This window comes from Seriola dumerili, unplaced genomic scaffold, assembly GCF_002260705.1.
Source record: "Seriola dumerili isolate Sdu_G_001 unplaced genomic scaffold, Sdu_1.0 BDQW01000111.1, whole genome shotgun sequence".
Classification (NCBI taxonomy): domain Eukaryota; kingdom Metazoa; phylum Chordata; class Actinopteri; order Carangiformes; family Carangidae; genus Seriola; species Seriola dumerili.
This window is the reverse complement of record NW_019174366.1, coordinates 1,792,219-1,816,552: the sequence shown is the minus strand read 5'-3', so window position 1 is coordinate 1,816,552 and position 24,334 is coordinate 1,792,219. Positions and strand designations below refer to the sequence as shown.

At 41.6% G+C, this 24,334-nt stretch overlaps 3 protein-coding genes across 7 annotated transcripts in view; all 3 read left to right on the top strand.

Annotated features, from left to right (window-relative positions):
- LOC111223628 (RNA-binding protein 4.1-like) overlaps positions 1 to 4,070 on the top strand; it is a 7,206-nt gene extending 3,136 nt beyond the window's left edge. For 4 of the 5 annotated variants that reach the window (XM_022747862.1, XM_022747860.1, XM_022747861.1 and 1 more), the window contains exons 2-4: positions 601 to 1,030; positions 1,405 to 2,166; positions 2,362 to 4,070. In XM_022747862.1, coding sequence (XP_022603583.1) covers positions 619 to 1,030; positions 1,405 to 2,150 — 1,158 coding nt within the window. In that variant the 5' untranslated portion in view covers positions 601 to 618 and the 3' untranslated portion in view covers positions 2,151 to 2,166; positions 2,362 to 4,070. The remainder of the gene's footprint in view (positions 1 to 600; positions 1,031 to 1,404; positions 2,167 to 2,361) is intronic. The other variant, XM_022747864.1, reaches the window with a different exon arrangement.
- Positions 4,071 to 5,399: 1,329 nt separating this feature from the next.
- LOC111223635 (RNA-binding protein 4.1-like) lies at positions 5,400 to 11,700 on the top strand. The gene is made up of 3 exons (XM_022747875.1): positions 5,400 to 5,471; positions 7,701 to 8,124; positions 9,385 to 11,700. Exons 2-3 carry the CDS (start codon positions 7,719 to 7,721, stop codon positions 10,242 to 10,244), a joined length of 1,266 nt encoding a protein of 421 aa, XP_022603596.1. The 5' UTR covers positions 5,400 to 5,471; positions 7,701 to 7,718; the 3' UTR covers positions 10,245 to 11,700.
- An 893-nt stretch (positions 11,701 to 12,593) lies between these two features.
- On the top strand, positions 12,594 to 23,677 carry sf1 (splicing factor 1). The gene is given in 13 exon segments (XM_022747799.1): positions 12,594 to 12,989; positions 13,583 to 13,717; positions 15,528 to 15,603; positions 18,732 to 18,884; positions 20,232 to 20,321; positions 20,419 to 20,602; positions 20,749 to 20,864; positions 21,022 to 21,129; positions 21,219 to 21,414; positions 21,512 to 21,737; positions 21,850 to 22,014; positions 22,438 to 22,641; positions 22,644 to 23,677. Coding segments are annotated over 13 exon segments (2,040 nt in total). The 5' UTR covers positions 12,594 to 12,727; the 3' UTR covers positions 22,769 to 23,677.
- Positions 23,678 to 24,334: the final 657 nt, after the last annotated feature.

Below are 24,334 nucleotides of genomic sequence, written 5' to 3'. Positions count from 1 at the left end.
AAGTGTAATTAAATCCTGTGACACATTTGTGTACACTCAAACCTATGTCATCTAATAAAACAGCCTAGCAACAAACTCTACCTGTTATTAAAGTGACAATGTTTAGGTTTTTATTGAAAGTCTTTTAGATGGGCATTGATTCAACTTTAATCAGTTTAAGTCTAGTCTTTAGATTCTGCCCTCTCCTGCCCTCACTGATCTAATTGGGCAAGTATTTCTGTTACGTTGTCCACCCCGTTTCTCTCAGTGAAAAGAGGCTAAATAACAAACACCTCTATATAATACAGTACAGTTCAACAGCCTCACAAACATCATCCAACATGATGTAAGAGTTAAGGCAACACCTCTCTTAAACAGTTTTGACAAAGACTGAATATTGTAACCTTCATGAGGGTAGTGCTGTTGTGCAACTGTTGTGTTGAATTACTTTTAGCAATGTGTATTTAATAAACAGGTAGCTGAGTATATTTATTAATTGCACCACTTTCCTTGTTGAATGAGAGTGGGTATGACCCTCGCATCACATTTTAAGTAATCATTAAATATTGGTTGTGTTTACACAGTGAGTAGTTAACTGAGGTAATTTTCTGGTTCTTACAGGATACGCAGAAGTTCATCATGGTGAAAATTTTTATTGGCAATCTTGCCTGCAGTACCACACCCGAGGAGCTGCGTGAACTCTTTGAGAAGTACGGCAAAGTCTCAGAATGTGACATTGTGAAAAACTATGGTTTTGTACACATGAACTGCATGTCTGAAGCAGAGGAGGCCATTCAAAACCTCCATCAGCACCAGCTGCATGGCTGGCGCATGAACGTCGAGATGAGCAAAGGGAGGCCCAAGTCCACCACCAAGCTGCATGTCAGCAACCTGGGTGAGGGGGTCACCTGTGATGTTCTGCGGGCCAAGTTTGAAGAGTTTGGCCCAGTGGTGGAGTGTGACATAGTGAAGGACTATGCCTTTGTTCACATGGAGCGAATGGAGGATGCCATGGACGCCATCAGTAAGCTGGACAACACAGCCTTCAAAGGTGAACTCTTGGGCAGTGGAGCATTAGCTGTCTTTACTCTCTGTAGATACGAGTTTGGATTCTGTTCTGTTCCGTAGCGCTCTCGATCCTCTACCAGATATTTTTCCACATAAAGAGAAAGTGTGGATAACCTTTGCCTTCACTGACCAGGTGGACTGAAAGTAATCACTTGTAAGCTTGGCAATCTCTTAAAACCAGTGACAGTGCATCTGGTGTATAGGCACTGGCATAAAATCACCTGTACTGGCGCTGAAGGTTATTTCGCTTCGCTCAATGATTGTCGGTCAAATGCATTTAACGTGTTTTATAGTCGCTAAGAGCCTTTTCGTGTCAGAACCCCACGGTCTCATGCGTGTCTTCTCTCTCCTTACAAGGCAAGCTGATGAGCGTACAGCTGTCCACCAGTCGGCTTCGCACTGCCCCAGGAATGGGAGATCATACCGGCTGCTATGTCTGCGGGAAACATGGTCACTGGTCGAAAGACTGTCCAGTCGGTCGCAACGGTAGCCACGGTGACGGCATGAGAGGTCGCAGCGGCCGGGCCCCCCCACGCGGTCCCCCAGGTTATGGCAGGGGCAGCTACGGGATGGCCTCACCTCCAGCAGCTGATTACATGGGTGGCTCTGCGTATAGTCAGGGTAGTTATGTAGGTGGGCTGCCGCCTCCCCCTCGCAGGCCCAGTGGCTACGGTTCTGAGCTGGGGGATAGGTATGTCAGCAGAGCAGCAGCCTCCTATCCTGAGAGGCCATCAGCTTATGATCGTGACCGTCTCTATAGCAGTGTTGACTATTATGAGAAGTACAGAGCTCGCCCTTATGGCTCAAGCTATTTCGAGGATCGGCGCATGTCCTATCTCCCCCCACCCCCACCCCCTCCTTCCTCCCTTTCAAAGCTCTCCTCCAGTATAGATCCATATGACCGTCGGCCACTGCCTCCACCTTCAACGGCTGCTGCAGCTGCCGCATACTATGCACGAGACCGCAGCCCAATGAGACGAGTACCGGTCTCTGCGGCGGGCTACGCCTACGAGCGAACACGGCTGTCACCGGTGTCCTCCAGGAGCTCTTATGCCATTCCACGACCCAAGGATCATTATGCGCCACGATATGCGCCTTACTAAAAACCACGGTGCCAAGGTGAGCCACATAGTAAACAATATGACAGTTTACTTGATCTCTCGAGAGTGGGACACTTTACTGTAAACCTTTACTGCTCAGTGTGAACTGGGGTCTCGCAGATTTCTTAAAGCACTGAATACTTTGAAGCTGTGCTGCGGATGATGGGGCATTAAATCCTGTTTCTGAAAAGGGATTGCTTTACTCTCTTTCTAGGTCTGTTTGTGCATTATGGGACTTTTCCTTTGCCGTCATTTCTTCAAGCTACGTGATGCCATCGGTCTGCGCGGTGTGCGGCAAAGCATATGAAATGCGGAAGTTCGCTTTGGAAATTGTGTTGGCATCTTGGAGGCACCTGAGATGTCAGTTCCCTGCAGATGAATCATCCTTAGTCACATTTACATCTATTTTCAATAAGGATGATTAGCAAACTGCAATGTTTGACATTTATGATGTATAAAACAATACTTTTCTTACGTGCTCTGCAGGTTTTCAGCTCACTTTTTAGCCATGTCTTTTGTTTTTCTTATCTGTGTTTCTTCCTCACATGAGGCAATTGTTACTTGTTTGGCTGTTGTTTATCATTTGGAAGAAAGCTGGATTTATAGTTCTGCGTGAAGAGGCTATGCCGTGCCTACAGCGGCTACGTGCCTAGGCTCTAGGGTTACACCATAAGCTACACATCAGGGCCGTGGCGTCCTTAGAGAAACCATGGGCAGCAAGAACTGTGATTGGCTGATTGGGTTTTCCTCTACATGTTACTAATTCTTTGTAGAGCATGAAGACGACATTAAGGAAGTTAAATACTCTCATTAATTACTCTCCAAAACCCTCTGCTCCCTGGGATTGGCGCTTTGTATGAATGATTGAACATAAACACACTGATAGTAAGGCAGAAGGAGACACATTGAAATAATATTGTTACCGGGATGTAACTCTAGTTTTATAAACCATAACGCATCGTCACTCTGCATCACCAAGTTAATGAAAGAATGTAAACATGGTTACTGTGGATATGGCCCGATTATATACAAGGTGTTGAGCTTCAACTTACGTTGGGACTCCTGTTAACACTTCACGTCGACTATAAATTCAGCTTTGGTGTTCGTATTCCATTAATATATAAAGATTTATTTTTTAATTGGGATACGGGTTAACCCATGCAGTTAGCTGTATCTGTTGCTTGTAGTGCAGAGAAGCTCCTCAGCACACATCTCACCTGATGTGGGTCAGTTATATGGATGTGGATATAGATTAATGTTTGACTAATATATTTTTTAAGTATATTCAAATATATTTCATTAGTATTCCGTGAAGGTCTGTGGAGGGTGAAACACACAGTAAGCTGTCTGATGTTGGGTGGGATAGTGGACACAGTGAATCCATATCCACGTAACTGACCCGGCTTAGTGTTCAGTCAGGATTCAGAATCACTGTGAGTGATGTTGAGTGAGAGGATTCAAGGTAAGACACATAATTTCAAACATTCCAGCCTCATTTTTTCTAATTTCAACATGTTCCCAGAATATAAAAATGAATTTTATAATTGTTGAGGTATCTGCTGAATCTGTGAAGTCAAAATTCTTCAACGAAGTGTTGTTGAGTGACACCACAACAAGATTATTGGCTAACAAGCATTGTGCAACAAAACAACAACAACCCTTCAAATCTCAGATCTAAGTCTGGGATGGTTGTGTATTGTGTCCACATAACAGCAAAAGCAGATACAGAGATGTGAGGCAGGACTCAGGGCTTGGGCTGGGTAAGTCATTAGGCACTTGCTGTGTTTAAGGTGCCTTTGTTTGTTTTGCATATAGGTAGATTTGAAGTTTGTATTTTTCATACTAGCTGTAAAAGCACCAGCATACATTAAAAATCTAAAATGAATATGATTTTTAATAAAGCCAAATTTATTTTGGTCGTGACATTTTTCTGTTCTTTCTTTGAAACCTTGTTTGGTGAAGTCTTAACTTTGGCTGTAGGTGCAATGGGACTTTTCTCAACACATTTTATGCATCTTTATTTTGCCTTTGAGCACAAGGATACATTGTTTTACAACTTTATAATTTTAAGGCCTTTAACTCAATGTCGTGTTTTTCTCCCAAAAGTCACCATCTATAGAAGTGGGCAATGTGGATGACATCTAACACATTGACAGTGCATGTATTTTTTTTTTTTTTATAGATATATTGTAGTTCAGTATTTTGTGGGGAAAATCAATTGATGGAGGATTTGAAATCTACACAATTGCTGACATTAATGAAAAAGTTCACACAGTTCTACTTATGTAAGAACCAAATGGGATATTACTATGGAAAAATCTGACAAGAATTCCTATTTAAATATAGTCATATTACTGCACATTAGTGTCAACAATATTTGTCAGGATGAGCAGTTACCATCCTAATTACTTGTATGGGAAAGAAGAAAAAATATTGTGATACACATTGGGATGCATATAAATTTGTCAGACTTTTCTTTAATCTCATTCTTTACTAGTTTCTTGTGAAAATCTGAGGTATATGCAAATTTAATATATGTAAATATGTTGAATTTTCATAGATGAAACATATGAACACATAAAATAAAAACATAAAAATTAAATGAAACCTATTAGAAATTCCTACAATTTCATATATTGATATAGATGTCTAGCCCATAGCAAGGTCCAAAAGTCTGAGACCACTTTCCCAGAATGTGAAGATAGGTATATTTAAAATTAGATTTATAAGAAAAATATAAGCATGCAGATTTTTTAAAACAAAAATTGTATATGTATGATTGTTTTCATAAACAATATATATATAAAATAAATGTATACATTAAATAAATAAAAAAATAACTATATATTGTTCAAATGTATGGTCTCGACATGTTATAAACGTATATCTTCATATATGCAGAGGATGTATATACGTGATAATAATATATCCCGTTAAAGGTGACATATATGGCAACATCACTTGATATAGGGACATGTATGGCATACATTACATTTCTGTATGGGTACAATTACTCTTCACAATATATAGACCTGTGATGTCAAGTGAGATTATGACCACCAAAAGTGTATCCCAATATTCGAAATGTCCGAACCGTTCATTGCATTTTGATTATTTTCTGTCCTTTGTTTCCTTTATTCCGTCTGTCGTGTCAACAGCACTTGGCACTATAGTCCCACCCTGTGCTAACCGTGCTAACCAAGTTAGCTGTTGCTGTCTTCACCGTGGTGCCTGGTGACGAGCTTGTAATGTAACGTCAGTCGATAAAGCAGCGGTCGCCATTTCACTCTCCGAGGATCGAGACTCAGACTGCAGCTGCAAAAGGTACGAATTCATGCGCCTACAAAATGAATACAACCCAACATGTATCTTTGTTATCGAAGTGACCCAGCGCACGGTTTCTGACGTTTTCTTCAACAAATAGAGGTCTTGTGTAATGTATGGATACGCCATGCTAACTTAAAGAAATGCTATAGGTGTGCAACGTATGTAAGGCTTTTGCCTAAAAGCGTGGGGAAGCACGTAACTTAACTTTGTTACCGACTCAAACAGTCACGTTTACTTGTTCGATGACCCACAATGTTGTTAAGTCTGTTCACTGAGTTAACGTTACTTTGTGACGCTCGCTGCAGCGCTAACAACAGTGAGCTTCAGAGCCACGATGCGCTGCTTGTTACGTGAATGGAGAAAATATTCGCGCGGTGGTTATGCGACATTAATGTCTCTTTGTAAACTGGTTTCATTGTTGCTCGTGACGTAGGCCTATTGATATCAGCCGAAGATAAATAATGCAAGTCTGACGTTCTTCGCACGATACCAGCTACATATAAACAATTTAATACTGCAGCTGAGTTTTTACGTAAATTTACAGATTCTTCTATTCACTATTAAATTACGAGCCCATCACAGAGTTACCATAGGTAAATTTAAAAATGTAAGTTGAACGTTTTAGCCTAGGTAGAGCTACTTCAGGCTGTTTTGATTTGTACCGGACCTGATCTTTACACAACCATGACAAATTATAGATTGTATAGAGTCTCCAAGTCTCCTGGAGCCGGTTTCACAAAGATATCTCAGACTGGTCTGTAGTGTTATGTCGGTCTTAATTTTGGTCACCGATCAGTCTAATACAAGACAGACCGTTTCACAAAAATAAAGACTTAATCATTTTAAGCTAGAAACATTAGACACCTTACCCACAGGCTAACTCAGGCATAAGATCACTGTTACCATGGTAACAATCAATGACACCTGCGCTGACCAGCAGCTCCCAACAGCAAAAAACCGGGAAACATGGCTCATAATATGTGGTTTGCTAACATAGTTATGGAGTTTTTTAGAGACTGCAGCCATTTTTTTTCCAAATTAGATTTTCTTTTTACTGTTTCACTCTTCAAATAAAACGTCCTTGTAACTTATGAATTCTTCCAAAAGACTGGGGGAAACAGAGCTGAGAGGTTGGATGCTGTTTCTTATTTGTCCATTTGTTTTTATTATGAAGAAAGTCTTAATTTACCCAGAATTCATTGTACCACAGTCCGGTTTAAGACACTAAATTGCTTTGTGCAACAGATGGATTTAGACCTATTTAAGACACAGTCAAAGTCTGTCTGTCAAGGTCTGGCCGCTGTGTTCATCAGTGTAAAATATTTTTGGATCCTCATATCATTGCAAAAGATAAAAACTTTGGGACATATGTTCACTTGGACTCAAGGATTAACCGATTTTTAGGTTTTGATGGTCAATGGTCTTGTCTTTGTGGAACACAGCCATTAAACATTCACAGTGCTGGAAAAAGTAAGTGAATCTTTGGATTTAATAACTAATCCTTTGGCACCAGTAACTTCAAACCAGCTCTTCCAGTAGCTGCTTATCAGACCTGCTCAATCTTCAGGAGGAAGTATGGACCATTCTTCCTCATAGAGCTTCAGCTCAAAAATATTCTTAGGAGGTCTGGTGTGAGTGGCTCTATGAGGTTGGATATAACTGTCATAAGATACTCGGCTGATAATATAAGCTTTCCCTATCTGTGAAAGCAACAGACAGCAACGTTGCACATGTCATAAATGTATTGTAAGGGAAACTGCAGACTTCTATACACTATTATGTTCTGTTTACTTCTTCCTTGTTTTCCCCAAACGTTCTCAGCTACGTACAATAACCTCAATGCATGTGCGTAAAGCACTAATTAGTCTTTTCCTTGGTTTTACGTTAAGTATACATACATGTATGATATCCTGTTGTGTTAATGTCGGACACAACCACTCAAATAGTAACCCTTGAGTTGAATTGTCTTGCATTCAGTTCTGTAAAGAGTGAAGTTATTCCAAAGCTGACATGGTGTGGTACTACAAGTTCAAAATCATGAGTGCGATTATTTCAATGAAATTTGCAAGAAAGCCTTGTGAATGCATGTACATCAAGACATACATTTCTAAAATGAGAGTAATAATAATTTGAATAATTTTGAATTTTAAATGAACTTGTCAAGGTTTTAATTAAGTCTGTGGAATTGTAGTGCCAATAATATTCATTTCCTCTCTCTTCCCTTAGTGACGTGGCAGCTCCACAATGGTGAAAATATTCATCGGGAACTTGTCACCAGACACTACATCGGATGAACTTCGCTCTCTCTTCTCCCAGTATGGCAAGATTGCAGAATGTACTATTGTCAAGAACTTCGGCTTTGTGCACATGGATGACAAAGCGGAGGCAGAAGAAGCCATCTGCAACCTCCACCATTATGAGCTTAATGGCCAGCCCATGAATGTAGAATTGAGCCGTGGCAAGTCGAGAGGATCTACTAAACTACATGTTGGCAACATTGCCTGCACCAACCAGGAGCTGAGGGCTAAGTTTGAAGAGTTTGGCACTGTGTTGGAGTGTGACATAGTAAAAAACTATGCTTTTGTTCACATGGAGCGAATGGAGGATGCCATGGAGGCCATTAATCAGTTAGACAACACAGCTTTTAAAGGTGAAGTCTTGGGCTGGGCTTAATGGGGAGTTTACCTTTTAATAAATAAATGGTATCAAGAATATTTAATTCTGTTCTTGTGAATTGACAGGTAAGTTGTGGATGCACCACAGGTGAGTAAAAAGAGAAAGATGAGGGGATAACGGTAAGCTCAAGACAGTAAGGCAGCCCCCAAAACTTTATGAAAGTATTTTAAAGCTGGTATCCGTAATGTCATTGGTTATATCCATCTGTATGGTGGATTGCTGTAAAACACAGATGGGCACCTACTGCAGTTTGATTTACCCATCAGGTCACAGCTGGTCTGTTTGTGCAAGTGCAGTCAATTTAATCCTGGAAGGAAGAAACTATATCTGTATTTTTACGAATCAACCTCATCTGCATCCATTAAGGACAGGATATACACCAAAGTGAATGTGCATGCGGATATGTTTATACTTCATTTGGTTTCTGCACATGGATGTGTTCGCACATTTGACAGGTCGGTCACAAATTTTCAGCTGCATGTGCACGGCCCGCGCGAACCCTTGACAACATGGACACCTGACGAAATTTCCGTCACATGGACACAGAAATTATCATTTGAGCAGTCAGACTTAATACTTAGAGTTATTTCACGTTTAGCACTTCAAATAATAGTAATTCAAATAGCAAGCTTATTTGCAACTTTCCATGATAAATCAGACATTGGTGGTGTAGTACAGTGGAAAGAAAATGTCTGTGAATCCTTTGGAATGATTTGGTTTTCTGCCTTAATTGGTCAAAATCTGATCTGCTCTTCATCTTTCAAGGATAAGACCAACAGTGTGCATATACTGATAACAAATACTTCTAATCTTTGTTGTCTTTATGGAACACATCTATTAAAACATTGACTGTGCTGCTGGAAAACATAAGTGAACCCTTGAATTTAATAACTGGTCAATTCATTTTTGTGACTTGGATGAAGATCAGATCATATTTTAAGACAAATTTGTACATAACTGCAGAAAAAGTGTTCACTTACTTATTCTTGCCACTTTATGAACATTGCAGTTACCTTTTTTCACTGCAAGGTGTTGGAAGGTTACGGATTTCAGCTTTAATAACTGTACTTTTTAATGCTAAAATCATGGCAATGTCTTATTGCTATTTTAGAGGTATAATGCAGGTTTTTCCAGACTGATGGATTAGGAGACTTGTATGCCAGGCAGGAAATGTCAAATATATTATTTGGAATAAATGCAGGCATAAGTCCTTATTGAATCTTTTCTTTTTAAGGCAAACTGATGAGCGTGAAGCTTTCGACTAGCCGCCTGCGTACTGCGCCGGGAATGGGAGACAGATCAGGTTGTTATCGTTGCGGGCAGGAAGGCCACTGGTCCAAAGAATGCCCTCTAGACCAAAATGGCTACCACAGAAACGGCTCAGAGCCAAAGTCTGATGGATACGATGCCTCGAGATTTGGCGGGCGTGGTCGCAGCAGGGGTTATCATCCGGACTTCAGTGGCGATCCAGATTATGGTGGCGGCTATGCTCCTGTACATGTTTTTTCCCGGGGTTCTGGTCACAGCAGCGGCATGGCAGGGTACAGAAGGGGTGCAGGCTACGAAAGTGCAATGAGATACGGGCCACACCCAGGTTATGGCATAAGCGCCGTTGCTGAACATAGCATGGCTCGGATGTACGGCAGCGAGGCGGCATACAGGAGCAACGGTTCTCTCTATGGCGCGGTACCAGCCTACCCGATGCGACGGTCGCCTTACGAGGAAAGGGATCCGTACGGGGTCGTGGACTACTACGAGAAGTACAGGGCCAATTCTTACGGAGGCAGTTATTTTGAGGAACGCCGCGCTGTCCCATTGCCTGCTTCATCAACATCCTCCTCCACAGCTATAATAAGGGAACGTCTTCCCCCCTCTAGCCTTGACCCATACGAGTGCCCTCCCCTCCCTCCTCCACCAGCCCCAGTCTCCTCATACTATGCACGTGACCGGAGTCCGATTCGGAGACTACCTGCCGAGGCAGATGGATATGCATATGAGCGTTCGCGCCTTTCCCCGGTGCCCACCCTCCCAAGAAGTTCTACCTATGACCATCCGCGGGATCCCGGTGCTGAGCGGGCACGATATACATACTGATCCTTGTCCCATACAGTCAGGGGAGAGCTGACTGACATTTAGTGGATAGGATAGCCTAAGTGCCATTGGAACGTTTAAACAGTATATCTCATTGGTAATATCAGGGGCAAAAGTCAGCCCTCTGTTATGTGAGATGTGGGTAGTAAGGGTAAGGTTACTATAAAGCTTTGCCATCATAATAGCCAATGACTAGATTTCAGTGTGAATGGTTGAATGCATTCACATTATGCTGTGATCTCATTCCAGCTTATACTACAAAATGCAGTACAACTAATGCTCAGCTGATAACCTTTCATTGTCCTTTTTACATGTTGTGGTATTGGTGTAGTTCTAAGATGGCTTAGTCAGTGTGGTAGCGCCAGGGTTTCCGCCAGTGGATTTTAAGCCCAGTGGCCCGCCAGGCCAAAGTTGACCCCCTGCCATGCCTAAATATCAGGGATTTTGGGGTGGCTCGGTTGGAAACCTAGATATTATGGTGAGAGAGCTCACCAGCATTTTTTGGTTAAAATGATTCATTGAACCCCTCCCCCTGGTCTCAGGTAGATGAAGTTCAGCCAGTGAGCACCCCGTCCTCGTAATCGCTGTTACAACAAGAACAGGCACAGTTATAATGGACATCAGGCGGAACAAATCCTGGTGGGCCGCCGCATCGGTCCAAGAAATCCATAAACGTTTTATCCTATCTGCATGCTAGTCATTGAGAACCTGCTGTATGCACGCGTGCTCCGGGATTGGGCTCACTTGACTGACCTGAGTACAACCCTCCCACCCCACCTACAGGTCCCTGTAGAAGGGCCTAACAATTCCCCTGGCGGAAATCCTGAGTGCAGATACTGGGTTTATTCTACAACCTGGTTGACATCCATTCACGATACTGTGAGAACAAAAGGTTTGCCCCTCTTAAAGTAGCTATATGTTCATACACTATTTAGACTCAGTTCATAGAAACAATTAAAATAGTGCATGGTGCATGTTTTAAAGGTGAGTCCTATGATTATGTTAAGTAAACTTTAATGAATTCTTTCAAGCAGCATCTAATGTATCATTGTATGTATTTTAGTGTATTTGTGTTAATGTAAGTTTACATCATTATTAGATATGTGAAGCGACGGCAAAACAAATCTGAATACTGTATCACCTACATTAACGTGTGGACTTAAATGTCACACCTGTACCAAATATAGACTGCACAGAATAAAAGATGGTTATACTTTTGTATTTGCGTTATATGAACCCTTTTGTGAAATTATGCTTCAAAGCTTTTTATCAAGCTGCATTCATGTTTTTATTTTTATTATTATTCATTAGGCACATTACTTGTATTAAATTTATTTTCATGGCTGTGATAAATATGTGGCTTCACATCTTGACTTGTAGTTTCCTAAGAAAATGACCTCAATTGCTGTCTGTCTTTATTTCTAACTCTTAGGTTAAAATAAAATTCTGTCTAAAATCAGTCTGAAAACTGTTTGCTGTGATATAGTGGTCTGTGTCGATTTTTGGTATTAAAAATGGAAAATGAAAATGTAATTCAACATTCTAAATTTATATTTTTCATTTGTCAGATCAATGCGGACAAGTTTTAAATTTTATATTAATAGAATGTTGGATAGAAAAATGGAAAGTATAAAATTAGAAAATCAGAGCACGTTTAATTCTATTCATCCTTTGGCTTGCTTGAGAGGGCGGGATCTAAGCTTCCATCATCTGATTGACCAGTGGGATAATTAAAGAATGAAAAGTGAAAGTTTTTTTTTTTTTTTTTTTTAAACTTTATTTAAACAAGATTACATGAACGATGACCTACTCAAACATATTCATAATTGTTTTACATTTTAAAGTAAATTCACGCCTCCTTTGATATTTCAAACTGAAAAATTATTGCGGTGGTGTATATCACATTTCAAAAACAAACATACAACATATATAAGATGAAAATGAAAAGTGAAAGTACTTGTAATGCAGAAACATGGTCTCTGTCAGAAATAGTAGCGCTATATTATTTCATGTTATTTAGGAATTCTTAATAATATACTCGTTAGAACGTAGATTTATAAATCTTTATAAAAGGATCTTATATGTGCTATTTCTTAAGGATTCGTACAAACGCTGATGTTGGTTTTCAGTGTTATAGGAGCGCGTGGATGAAGGCTAGCCTGGGCGTGGCGTCCTGACGCCACATCTCTATAATGGGATTGATAGTCATATGAACCAATCAGTTTGCAGAATTTGGATAACATAAACACTTTGCCCAATAGAACGTGGCTTGTAGGGAGGGCCTTGATCTGGCCAATAGGAATGCTTTATTCTGAAGCGGATCATCCCACGTCCATGGGATCATCCTTTGTGGTTTTCTGTTAGGCGCCATTTTGATTAAAGTACTGTGGTGTTAGCGGGTAGTACTTTGTTAGCTATTTTCTCTTTTTAAACCAATTTATACCTGAGTCGACTGACAGAGATTAAGTCATTTGAGTACACCGAAAATGGCTACGGGAGCAAATGCAACTCCTTTAGGGAAGTTGCACCCCAGTATTGGCGCTAAACGAGGATTTGACGCCGGGCCTGGTGCGGGGAACGGGTTGATGCCAACACCGGGGCCGCCTGCATCTTTTGCTTCGCTACAAGGTTTCCAACCTTCGATTCCAAACGCATCTTTTCCGCAGACTCATCAGTTCAATCCAGCGTCAGGTTTTTCGACCCAGGCTCCTCAACAACCAGCCGCGGGAGCCGGACTAGCTAAACCAGGTAAGTGAACTGAATGCCCGCTAATATCACAAGCGCTCGATGCGGCACGAGTTAACGCTAGCCAGCTAATGTAGCTAACTAACATGGGTTAATGTTAAAGGCCCCACATCAAGCACTGGCCCTGCGCGAAATGGAGATAGCCCCGCTAACGTTAATTAGCAAATGAGCAGCCAACGCTAGGGTTAGGGGTAAAGGGGCTTTATGTATGCATTGACCGAGGTTAACCGCATCCAGTGATAGGCTTTGCACATACTATGTTAAACAGATCACGAACGTTGCAGACTTTGGATTATATGTAATTTTTGGATCCCAAAGCATCCATCTACAACAGCGACGTTAGCTGGCTGCTTAGCGTGTAATATTTTGTTATTGACAGATTGTAATGTCATGGCGACCTCAATCCATGTTATCTTTTCTGAATGATGAGTAAATTAGACTATCCTAGAGGCTACCTTTCGGTCGTTACTATTCCAATCTCCTTGTTTTTGCTCATAAGCGAGGTCATGTTGAGTGGCGCTTGGATTGACATTATTCCTGTAACGTAAGGCATCTGACGGTACGGCCAATATGCATAATATCCCTGTTCCTTTCAGTAGATTTCGGTCAGAAGAAACCAAGGAAGAAGAGTCGTTGGAGCAGCGAGACGCCAGATCAGAAGACGGTCATCCCGGGCATGCCCACTGTCATTCCCCCTGGATTGACCCGGGATCAAGAGAGAGCCTATATAGGTAAATGCTTAATATTCATCTCTTGTTATTGAAGGTTACCATGTTATTTATAAATGCAGTTTTGTTTTACTACGTCTCATCAATTACATCTGTTTGAAGTTCTAGTTTTCTTACATGATGCATATCAGTATTAATGTTACTGTTTGCTGAATTTCCAACAGCTAGAGCGCTCTAAAGGCACCCACAAGATGCTTTACTAACTATAAACCTTGAATCACATTTCCTATCTATTTGACAGTAACATTACTGTGTTACACAAAATGTCTAATTTTGCTCCAACTGTTGAGACAAAGCAATAATTTCTAATGAGCAATGATTATAAGTTGTTGATGTAAGGTGCTAATGAAGGTCATTTCTCTTTAATGGAGGTAAACCGGTTCTGCTTTGGCAAGTGTTTCTGTGGTCTTATGGTTTGCATACCATTGGGCACCCATTAGCAAGAGGAGTTTGAGATAGATGATTAAACACCACTGCTTGCTGGTATCTGTCCTGAGCTGCAGGTCACTGTTCACTGTCTTGCCTGACCCTTACACATCATCAGTAATGTTCCTGTGCATGGAGACGTTACTCATAATGTCCTAACATGCTATAGTATGCTTCTGTTTATACTGGTCTAAGTGTGAGCAATGCTGCTACAATGGCAAATTGATCCAACACATTTAAATCATTCAAGTTGGTCTAGTGGGCATTGCAAATTGGGAAACACTTGATCACTGTTACTGTGCTCTCAGTTTGGCCTGTTTTTTTAAAAAAAGAAAAAAAAAAAAGAAAAAAAGAATGATCATATGAAACTTTGTGTTTTGAACCACAAATGCCTTTCAGCAGCAGTGTAGCACCAACACACTGCATTCACAGGCCCTCAGCTGGGTGCTTCGAAGCAGATAAGTCCTTTTGTCAATAACTGAAGTCGTTATTGATGTTGTTCACTCATTGGTAATGGTTGTTCTTCCTTGGTATGTAAACATTCATTTGTGCCCACCCTCCCTTGTCATACTTATCATTTCCTTTGCTCATTTAGTAGATCCCCTAAAACAATCTAAGGGAAACATTTAAGATGAAATTGCTGTGGGCCACAATTCACAGGCCTTACATTCATTTCTATAATCCAGAGTAATCCTTTCAGTGATCAGTGAATCTCTGTGTTTGGGGGGTATTTCATTACAACTTTCATAATGTGCATGAGATGACTGATTGATTTTATTTTTTTTCATTGCCTTCTAAATGTAAAAATTGTTTCTCTGTCACTGCAGCCCCTCAGTGTTAGATCTGTGGAGTGTCAAGAGTGACTGTCATCACCTGTTTTGTTACTGAAACTTGCAAAACAAATAGACCAATCAGTGATTTTTAGACCCACTGTGTCCTTAAAATGCCGAAGCCTTTAAACACAATATGTTACAGTATGTGAAGCTCTGTCTTCATGGAAGAAAACAGCTTGGGATTGATATATTAATGGTGCGGCAGGCATTTTTAGGAACCATGGTCTAGTCATTTACTGACATGTTGCCATGTTTAATCATTGTCTGAGAAAAGGTTAGTCCTGTTCATGCTAATGTAAATGACCTAGAACATATTCATATTGGGTAATGTATACCTTTTGATGAAGTGAGTAAGTGCTTTCATGCTTTAGAGTCTTACTAGATGTTCATTTGATCTCCCTTTATTCTTTTATTTAACAGACTCACCATTTGTTTTTACCTTAGTAATGACTGAGACAGTGCTCTAATGTGCAGAGCGTTGTCTCTCTGATGTTGTTGTGGTAACCACATTTCTCTCCATCCTTGTTTTTCTTTCCTAACCTGAATTCTTCCAGTCCAACTGCAGATTGAAGACCTGACTCGTAAACTGCGTACAGGAGACCTGGGAATCCCTGTTAACCCTGAGGACAGGTCGGAAAAAGATTAAACCCACGAACAGTAACATTTTCTCTACATTCTTGACTTTTTGGAAGACAAATGTTGATTTTCAGTATATGTGTGGTTGTTAGCCTACATCTCAGTTTGTGTAGTAAGAAGCTGGCAGATATAGAGTTTAGTTAACTAATTGAAGGGAGGTGTTGATTTTACAGTGCTAGAGGAGAATTGATCTACATTAATATATTAATACATTTCTCAGTCTGCTAATCATTCCATCACCAGTGAGCGTACACAGTTGTACATTTACTGGCTCCGGTAGCTTTAGCAGTATTTATATTTATACAAGATACATTTTCCACACAAATCCTTTTGTAAATTTAGGATAAGTGTTTAAAATTTGTACATGATGAAAACTAATTATAAACAGTGGAGTGCATCTAATTGAAATGCCTATTTTTTTTAAATTGGACATATGCATATACACTCAGTTATCAGTTTATTAGGAACACTTTGCTAAAACTAACAGTCTAATACAACAGTCCGGCAGTGAAGAGGTTGTTAAACAGGCTGCAGTTTGTGCTGCTGTTAAATTGTATTGAATTACACAAAGCTGCTGTTTAGCTGACCCTCATTCATTTGAATGGGGTGGACAAAATAATGAGAATACCTGTCAACATAACACAATGCAACTGGACCACAAATAACAAAGATCACAAAATTGAAATAACATGTCTTTAACACAGTTTCAACACAAACTGAAAACTACAACCTTGATGAAGGTGGATTTATTGCAGGACTCTTGTGTTAGACTGACTTCGTTTTTGTAAGGGGTTCCTATTAAACTGACAACTGAGTATATTTTTACCCAAGACAGTGAAACAGTGTTTGTGATTACATTGAAATAAAATTTCACTTTATTGAATTAAAATTTTTAGCCAAAGCGCAGACTTTATATTTGACTAAATAGTTCATCAGAGAAAACAAATGTTAACAATTAAACATAATTTTGACCAGGAAACAACCTTAACTAAAGGTCTGTTTTTTTAGCTTTTTTTGAGCTTTCAATAAAATCTCATCGTCGTCTTCAGAGGGGGAAGTTTACTCAGAACAGAAGAACTACCATCTGCTGAGGAAGACAGTGAGATGCAATTAAAAGCCCCCAAAAGCTAGCAAGTGGACCTTGAGTTGAGTGTTTGTGTTTTTTGTGTTTTTTTTTTTTTTTTCTATTTTTTATTAATTAAATTTTTTTAAACAAATGTTAACAGCTTTATAAAATCTGTTTCATCACCATGTAGTGGAAAACAGAGTTTCAATCTTGGGTAAAAAAAAAAAACAAAACAAAACAAAAAATCTAAACAAATCAAAAAATAGTTGTAACAAAGTGGAAAGTAGCAGGGATGGTATGAATGTTTGGGCAACCCACTGTATATAAGTGAGTGTAGGGTGAGTTTAGGAGTATCTCAGCCAAGACGACTATTTGAACATTTGCACCTTTTCCATTGGATTATTTGTTATTTTACTTGACAGTTCAGTGAAGTCCTAGTGTTAATGCATCATGGTTTCACCCACTGCTTGTCTGTCTGCTGTAGAGTGCTGTGTCAATCTATGAAAACATATCTGTACTACTTGTGTTAAGATTTTCCTCTGAAACAGGTTTGGGTCAATGCACCATAAATGTCAATGATTCTGTTAACATTGATATTTAAGACCTTGTTCAGCTTTAAAGCTGAAATAGCTCAGATGAATTGGCTCATTTGGAAAAGCTAATAATCAAAGATTCACGCCCATCAGTTCATTCTGCCTGACTTACATACTGGATATTATATGACTATTTTTAACAGTGATGTATGTAGCCTACATCATGATATACCAGTGATTCATAGCCTCTGTCTTAGACCTAACAATGATTTGTCGTTGGTGATCTCTGGTTTTCCCGTACTGTGGCTTTTTAAACATTTCCATCCAGGAGGAAGGGGGCGGGGGCTCAGGGTGGGGGAGTGTGCCAGTTTTCCCTCTGGACTCTTGAGGTCTGGAAGAAAACTGCCACAACTGTCTGTGTCCTGGAAACACAATGGCCAGCGTATAACATAGTTTCCATAAGGATCTGTTCCCACAGGAAGTGGCTTGGTCTCGAGTGTGTGAAGTTGACCTCTGTTAGCTAGAGTCCCTGTCATCTGTACACTGTATAGAGTTTCTCATCATAATCAGACATTTCCACAGCAACCAAAAAGCTGATTGCAGAGCTGCAGCACTCTTATAAATCACTCCCCAATCTAATGTGACAGAACCAACTGGGGGTGTTTCAGGTCGTCACCGTTGGAAGTTTGAAGCATAAAAGGAAAACCCTTTTTTTTCCCCCTCACTCTTCACATCACATGGACACACATGTGGCTCTCAGATGGGAGAGCATAGGAAAAGGTGGATATCTAATCATAATTCCTTTTCTCTAACCCAAATTACCCCACGTCAACCTAACCCTTTTTCAAGCACAGAGCCTCCTTAACGCAGCAGCACAGGTTTTCAGCATCCAAAGGGAGGTACGGACCTCTTCCGCCACGTCAACACCAAGCAACTCAAAGCCAGCGTTTCTGCTTAGGATTGCGAATTTTGCTTTGGTTTCTTTTTCTTACCTCCAACTTTTCTTTCTTGTAGGCCAACAATCCTGTATGCAGGTTTAATTCTGGCCATATATTTGGTTTGTTTTGGTTTTTTTGGGTTTTTTGTTTTTTTTTTTTTTTTTTTTTTTTTTTTTTTTCTGTGTGGTTGATGCCCCTCCAGTGTATTGGGTTAATTACCGCTATACCGCTTTGGTTGCCCCCTTTTTACCCTGAATTGTATAAATGAATGGACTCTAGCCTTTGAGATGTCAGTGCAGAGTTCCTACATCATTTTCTTTCCTTTTTGAGTTTGCTCTTGCACTGGCCGTGAGTCACATAGTCAGTCTACCTGAGATTCCTCTCAGTAGATCTAAATTTCCAAACCCATTTGTAAATTTAACAATATTTCTAAGACATGTCAGTACCCATTGATTCAACACTGAAGATTTGAAATTCCTAAAGTCTTAGTTAGCTGTAGGAAGTGTGTGTAACTGTTAATGGCAGAGCTCCACTTCCAGAAAGGTGTTGATGAGGTCTGTGTTGTTCTTTGTCTGCCGTCTTCAGGTCTCCATCTCCGGAGCCCATCTACAACAGCGAGGGCAAGAGGTTAAACACCCGCGAGTATCGCACACGAAAGAAGATCGAGGAAGAGCGTCACTCCCTCATCACTGAGATGGTTGGACTCAACCCTGATTTCAAGCCTCCTGCAGACTATAAGTACGATTCATTTATTTGTTTTCCACCAATCTGTCTTGTTTTTTTTTTTCCTGTTTTTTTTTTTTTTTTTTGCTTTGGTAATAGTCTGTAAATTTAACTAATAAAATAAAAGGCACATCATTTTATTCAAGTGTTTCCAGACCACATTAACTGTTAAACAGCTAACCTGCTAACTGCAGCTGGAGACAGCAGTCCTTGTTCTGCTCTGCAGCCTCGGCGAGTTTGGTGTAGCTCCACATGAACCAGTTCGCCACCAGAGCAGAACAAGAACCAGTGTCACCAGCTGCAGTGCAAGACGGTGGCGTTACAGTCTGTCTGAGGAACCACAGACCTGTTGCAGGGAGACAGGAGGCGTGGCTAGCTGGTTAGCAACCTCTGGCCTTTTCAAATTAAAGTATTTGCATAAACTGTAACCAAACGAATACTCAATATGAACTTAGCAAAAAGGCCGGCTACGACACAATTTGTAAACAGCAGGAGACAGCATTGTGGGTGAAGAATAGCAGCGAGCAGACAAACCAATAGAAGCGTCAAAGTGACAAAAAGATACAAACAACTTCTGGTCAGGACTTTCAGAATAAAATCAGAGCGGATATAGAAATTTGTGAGTTGGGCCTTTGAGATGAAGTGACAGGCCTTGTGTCAAGGCAACAATATGCACAACTAGTCATGTGTCAACTAAATCTCTGGGGAAAGATTCAGACTGTGGATTGTGGTCCTACCTCTAAAAGATGGTAGTATAATCTTTTGGCCGGATCACCCACCTCTAGGTAGTGGTCTTGAAATCTGAAATTCTACATTAAGAATATTCTAAAAGATGGTTAGAGATGTGATTTTACAAAGACATGTAGCTGTTTGAAACCATTTTACTACTGCATCTACATGGAGTAGGAGAATCAATACTTTGGAGAAGATCCAGGTCCTTTTTAGTCTGTTGGCATAGAATGGTTCAGAGGCGCAGTCAGTGATTGGTGGACACGTTCAAACAATTAGGATGAAAACTATAAGATGGACAAAATATTATTGAAGAATGAAGGATCACAGGGCACATAGTGAAACAAAGGCAGGCTGACAGGCTTCAGATGGGCTCAGTAGTGACATCATTAACAATGTCTGTGTTACTTCCTTCAGCCACAGAACAGCACAACAAAAGGCAAGTGAGTGGTTTGTGCCTGTGTTCCCTTTTTAGTGACATATCAGAAAAATCTGTTTGAAAAATACAGTGGGACAACAAGCAAGATCAGATTATGGGAATCTCCAAGTTCCTGCAGTGAAAAAGAACCAATGTGACTCAGGAAGTTGTTTATTGCTCTCAGTAAATGTTAATCTTGTGTTGGTTCTTTGCAGACCTCCAGCCACCAGAGTCAACGACAAAGTTATGATTCCCCAAGATGAATACCCAGAAATCAACTTTGTTGGTCTGCTGATCGGGCCACGGTAAAGTGGACTTAATGTTTCTGTCACGTGACATGTTTTACATACTTAAAAGAAGACGGTCCAGGTTCTCACTGCTTTTCCTTGTTTGTTTTACCAGTGGTAACACACTGAAGAACATCGAGAAGGAGTGCTGCGCTAAGATCATGATCCGTGGTAAAGGCTCAGTGAAGGAGGGGAAGGTCGGCCGGAAGGATGGACAGATGCTCCCAGGGGAAGATGAGCCGCTGCACGCCCTGGTCACCGCCAACACAATGGAGAATGTCAAGAAAGCTGTAGAACAGGTGAGGTGACCGCAGTGTGATGATGATTGTACTCCATCCAGCTCTGTTTGGTGCTTTACACTTAAACAGCTGCAGTTTAAGGCTGAACGTGTTCAGCTGTGTTACTGTTCAACATATTCAGTGTATTAACGGTGAGAAATTCACAGATCCGCAACATCCTAAAGCAAGGCATCGAGACGCCGGAGGATCAGAACGACCTACGAAAGATGCAGCTGAGGGAGCTCGCCAGACTCAATGGCACTCTGAGGGAGGATGACAACAGGTGGGTAACACAGGTCTGACAGAGGCGGAGCTTCATGTCCAGGTCACGGTTGATGACAAATCAGTGCTGATTGACGGAGAGACATCTAGGGATCGAGACTATGAGGCTCACTCGAAACCATAGAACAGCAAGTGACCATGTCTCTTTGTATCTGTAGGATTCTCCGGCCCTGGCAGAACTCTGAGCCACGCAGCATCACCAACACCACCCTCTGTACCAAGTGTGGTGGAGCAGGCCACATCTCCTCTGACTGCAAGTACACCAGGTGATCAACAGTGAAACAACATTTCAGCTGAAAGCCTGATGTAGCAGTGACGTGTGTTCTAATTGTTTTTCCTGTTTCGTTTTGTGCAGCACATTCGCTGCTCACAGAGCAACAGGTGGCGAGCCGCCTCAGTCAGCCCAGGACAAGGCTCGTATGGACAAGGAGTACCTGTCCCTCATGGCTGAGCTGGGGGAGGCTCCAGTGCCCACATCTGGTGGAGGACACTCCAGCTCCCAGGGAGGAGCACCGCGGGCCTCAGGCCCCAACAACAACCAGCCACCACCGGTGAGTTGATGACTCATGACGCCACTCTTTGGTTTGTGTAGAAAGGTTTCCCCAGTGACTGACAAGTGTGTGTGTGTGTGCGTGCGTGCGTGTGCAGCAGAACCGGCCGCCCTGGATGAGCTCTGGCCCCACTGAGAACAGGAACTTCCATGGCATGCATGGAGGGCCCGGGGGACACGGAGGACCCCACAACTTCCCTCCACCAATGCCCAACATGGGAGGACCCCCTCTGCCACCCAACCCCAACGGCCTGCCTCCTCCCTGGATGCAGCCTCCTCCTCCCCCCATGGGCCAGGGTCCAGGACCTCATGGACATCCTATGGGTAAGAGCTAACAGACGGAGGAAAATAATTGAATGTAGGAGGAAGTAAAATAATCTCTTGCACCATAAATTAACTGTAGAAGATTGTTAATTGATGTTTTTTTTTCTTGTAGGTCTGCTGCCTCCTCCAATGGGTATGATGCCACCTCCCCCTCCCCCTCCCAGCAACCAGCCGCCTCCCCCTCCATCTGGTCCCCTGCCACCATGGCAACAGCAGGCTCCACCTCCTCCTCCAACCAGCAGCATGGCGACCAGTACACCGTTGCCCTGGCAACAAAGTAAGAACGCGAAAAAGCAAATCCAAAACCATTCATTTTTTCACTAATCAATACACACACATCTGTGTCACATGGTAAAACAGACTGGTCATTTTTACTTTGTACATTGCATTGTGGGATACTGAGTTCATTTTATAGGTATGATAGTTTTCATTAGATGTTATGACACAAAAAAAATGTAATTAAGTGCAGCCTGGTCAGTGCCGCTCACCGGGGTCGTGAACTACAAATCTTGGCTTCTGTGTTTTTGTCATATTCCCATAATCACCTGCTCATATTAGATGACACCACACTGATGGTCACTCTGGGCTCTTCTGAGAGTCACATGGTCTGATGACATATATTTAGTCACACAGTCTAGTGTGTGAACATTTTGATGACAGGAAAGAGTTAACCTGTATTTGCCCCTCCACCCCCCTGCAGATACCACCACTACGTCCAGCCCTGGCACTGGCACCCTGCCTCCATGGCAGCAGCCCCAGCAGCCTGCAGCCTCCGGAGCTCAGCCCCCACCACCCATGGGCACCCCATCCATGGTACCGCCTCCCCCTGGCGTCCAGCCCCCGCTGCCCCCCGGCGCCCCTCCTCCTCCCCCTCCACCACCTCCAGGCTCAACCGGCATGATGTACGCCCACCACCACCCCCACCACCCATGGACCCCTCCAACTTTGTCACCATGATGGGAATGGGGGTACCAGGCATGCCCCCCTTTGGCATGCCTCCTGCCCCCCCACCTCCTCCACCACAGAATTAACCCCACAAAAAGAGTCTTGGCGCTGCAGCAGATTGTTCACCAGATATCCAATAGACTGATGTTAGAGTGTCTATGTGTGTCACAGAAAATATAACCAGTGCTTTATTTTTTATTAATCCTGAATATTGTGAAACAACAAGGCCGTGTTAGTTCAATTTGTAAAGTTGTGTAACTTAATTAGTTATTTTTCCTGTTTTTAAAGTTTAGATTAATACAAAGCTCCTTGTGTGTACACACACACACACACACAGCGTCGCTCTCTGCCACATGTTCTGCAGTGCTACACAACTTTGTCATGTCACTCGTTCATCAAATAAATTTCTCAAATAGCTGCAAGTTGAATTTGTGCTTAACAGTCTCATCAAACCTGGAAACGTAACTTTCATTGAATTTAATATATTGAACTTTAACTTGCATGACTCATTTTAAACAGCCTTTGTTTAAAGTGACACATTTATACTTTGTCATCTTCCCTGTGTCGGCTCTGAGTTGAATAAGATTAATATTTTTGTAACGAGATGTGAACCGTATCTTAGTTCTGTAGTTGTCTGATTGTTTTCCAGAAATTCCCAGGCTTTTTTTTTTTTTCTCTTTTGTTACTCATGTGTGTCTCAGTTGTGACGCTGAGTTTAAAGGGGGGTTTGATGCTGCTGGGCCTCTGAACCCCCCCTGCACTACTTGAATGCTGAGAATCTGATATATCCTTGTTTTCCTGCCTCTCTCTGCTCTGATCAGATGCTGTGTGCAGTGTTTTTGTTGCTTCTGCAGGACGAACACATCAGTTTGTCCTTTGAGTTGTTGGAGAAGGAAAATGTCAGTTTTACTGTTTCCGGACTCGGTCTGTTGTGTTATGGAATAGCTGTTGAAAACTTGCTTGGTTTAGAATTAAACTGATCCATTTCACCTTTTTGTCCTGTAGTGCAGCCTCATTTCTCCTTTGATGGATGTGAGACCCTTTTTGTCACAATGGTTGCCAAGTGTTTTTTTTCCCTCCCCAGGCAATGCACTGCTGGCTGCCTCATTCAAATGTGTTACATAAGGGTTTTGTCCCGAGTCTCCACTGCCTCCGAGCTGTTGACGAAGTCTGCACTTACACAAACGTGTAGTTGTAAAAAAAAAAAAAAAAAACTTTATTAAAAATGATGTGGCATTTCTGCTCGTGTCCACCAGACTTCAACTTGTAAGGCAGCTGTATTTCTCCATGGATGTATTTATTATAAGACAGACATCCACATAGCCTTATGCTCAAATCATTTCCTCTCCAATCACAACTTATTACCCCATAATGAGAAAGTCAAAACAGAATTTTAGAAAGTTTTGCAAATTTGTTAAAAGAGAAACTGAAATATCACATTGAGATGAGTATTCAGACACTTTCCTCAGGACTTACTTGAAGCACCTTCTGCAGTGATCACAGCCTCTAGTCTTGTTGGGTCTGAAAACCTTTGTACATCTGGATTTGGGGATTTACTGCTGTTCTTTGCAGATACAGATGTCAGGTTGGCTGGGGACTGTCGGTGGACAGACATTTTCAGGTCTCTCCAGCCTCCTTGTCTCTGCAGCAGT

What these genes read in the sequence shown, in the direction of transcription:
- LOC111223635 (XM_022747875.1), top strand. Translation starts at nt 7,719, where the DNA reads ATGGTGAAAATATTCATCGGGAACTTGTCACCAGACACTACATCGGAT. An exon ending in AGACAACACAGCTTTTAAAG is followed by an intron (nt 8,125 to 9,384) that starts GTGAAGTCTTGG and finishes TTTCTTTTTAAG; the next exon opens with GCAAACTGATGAGCGTGAAG.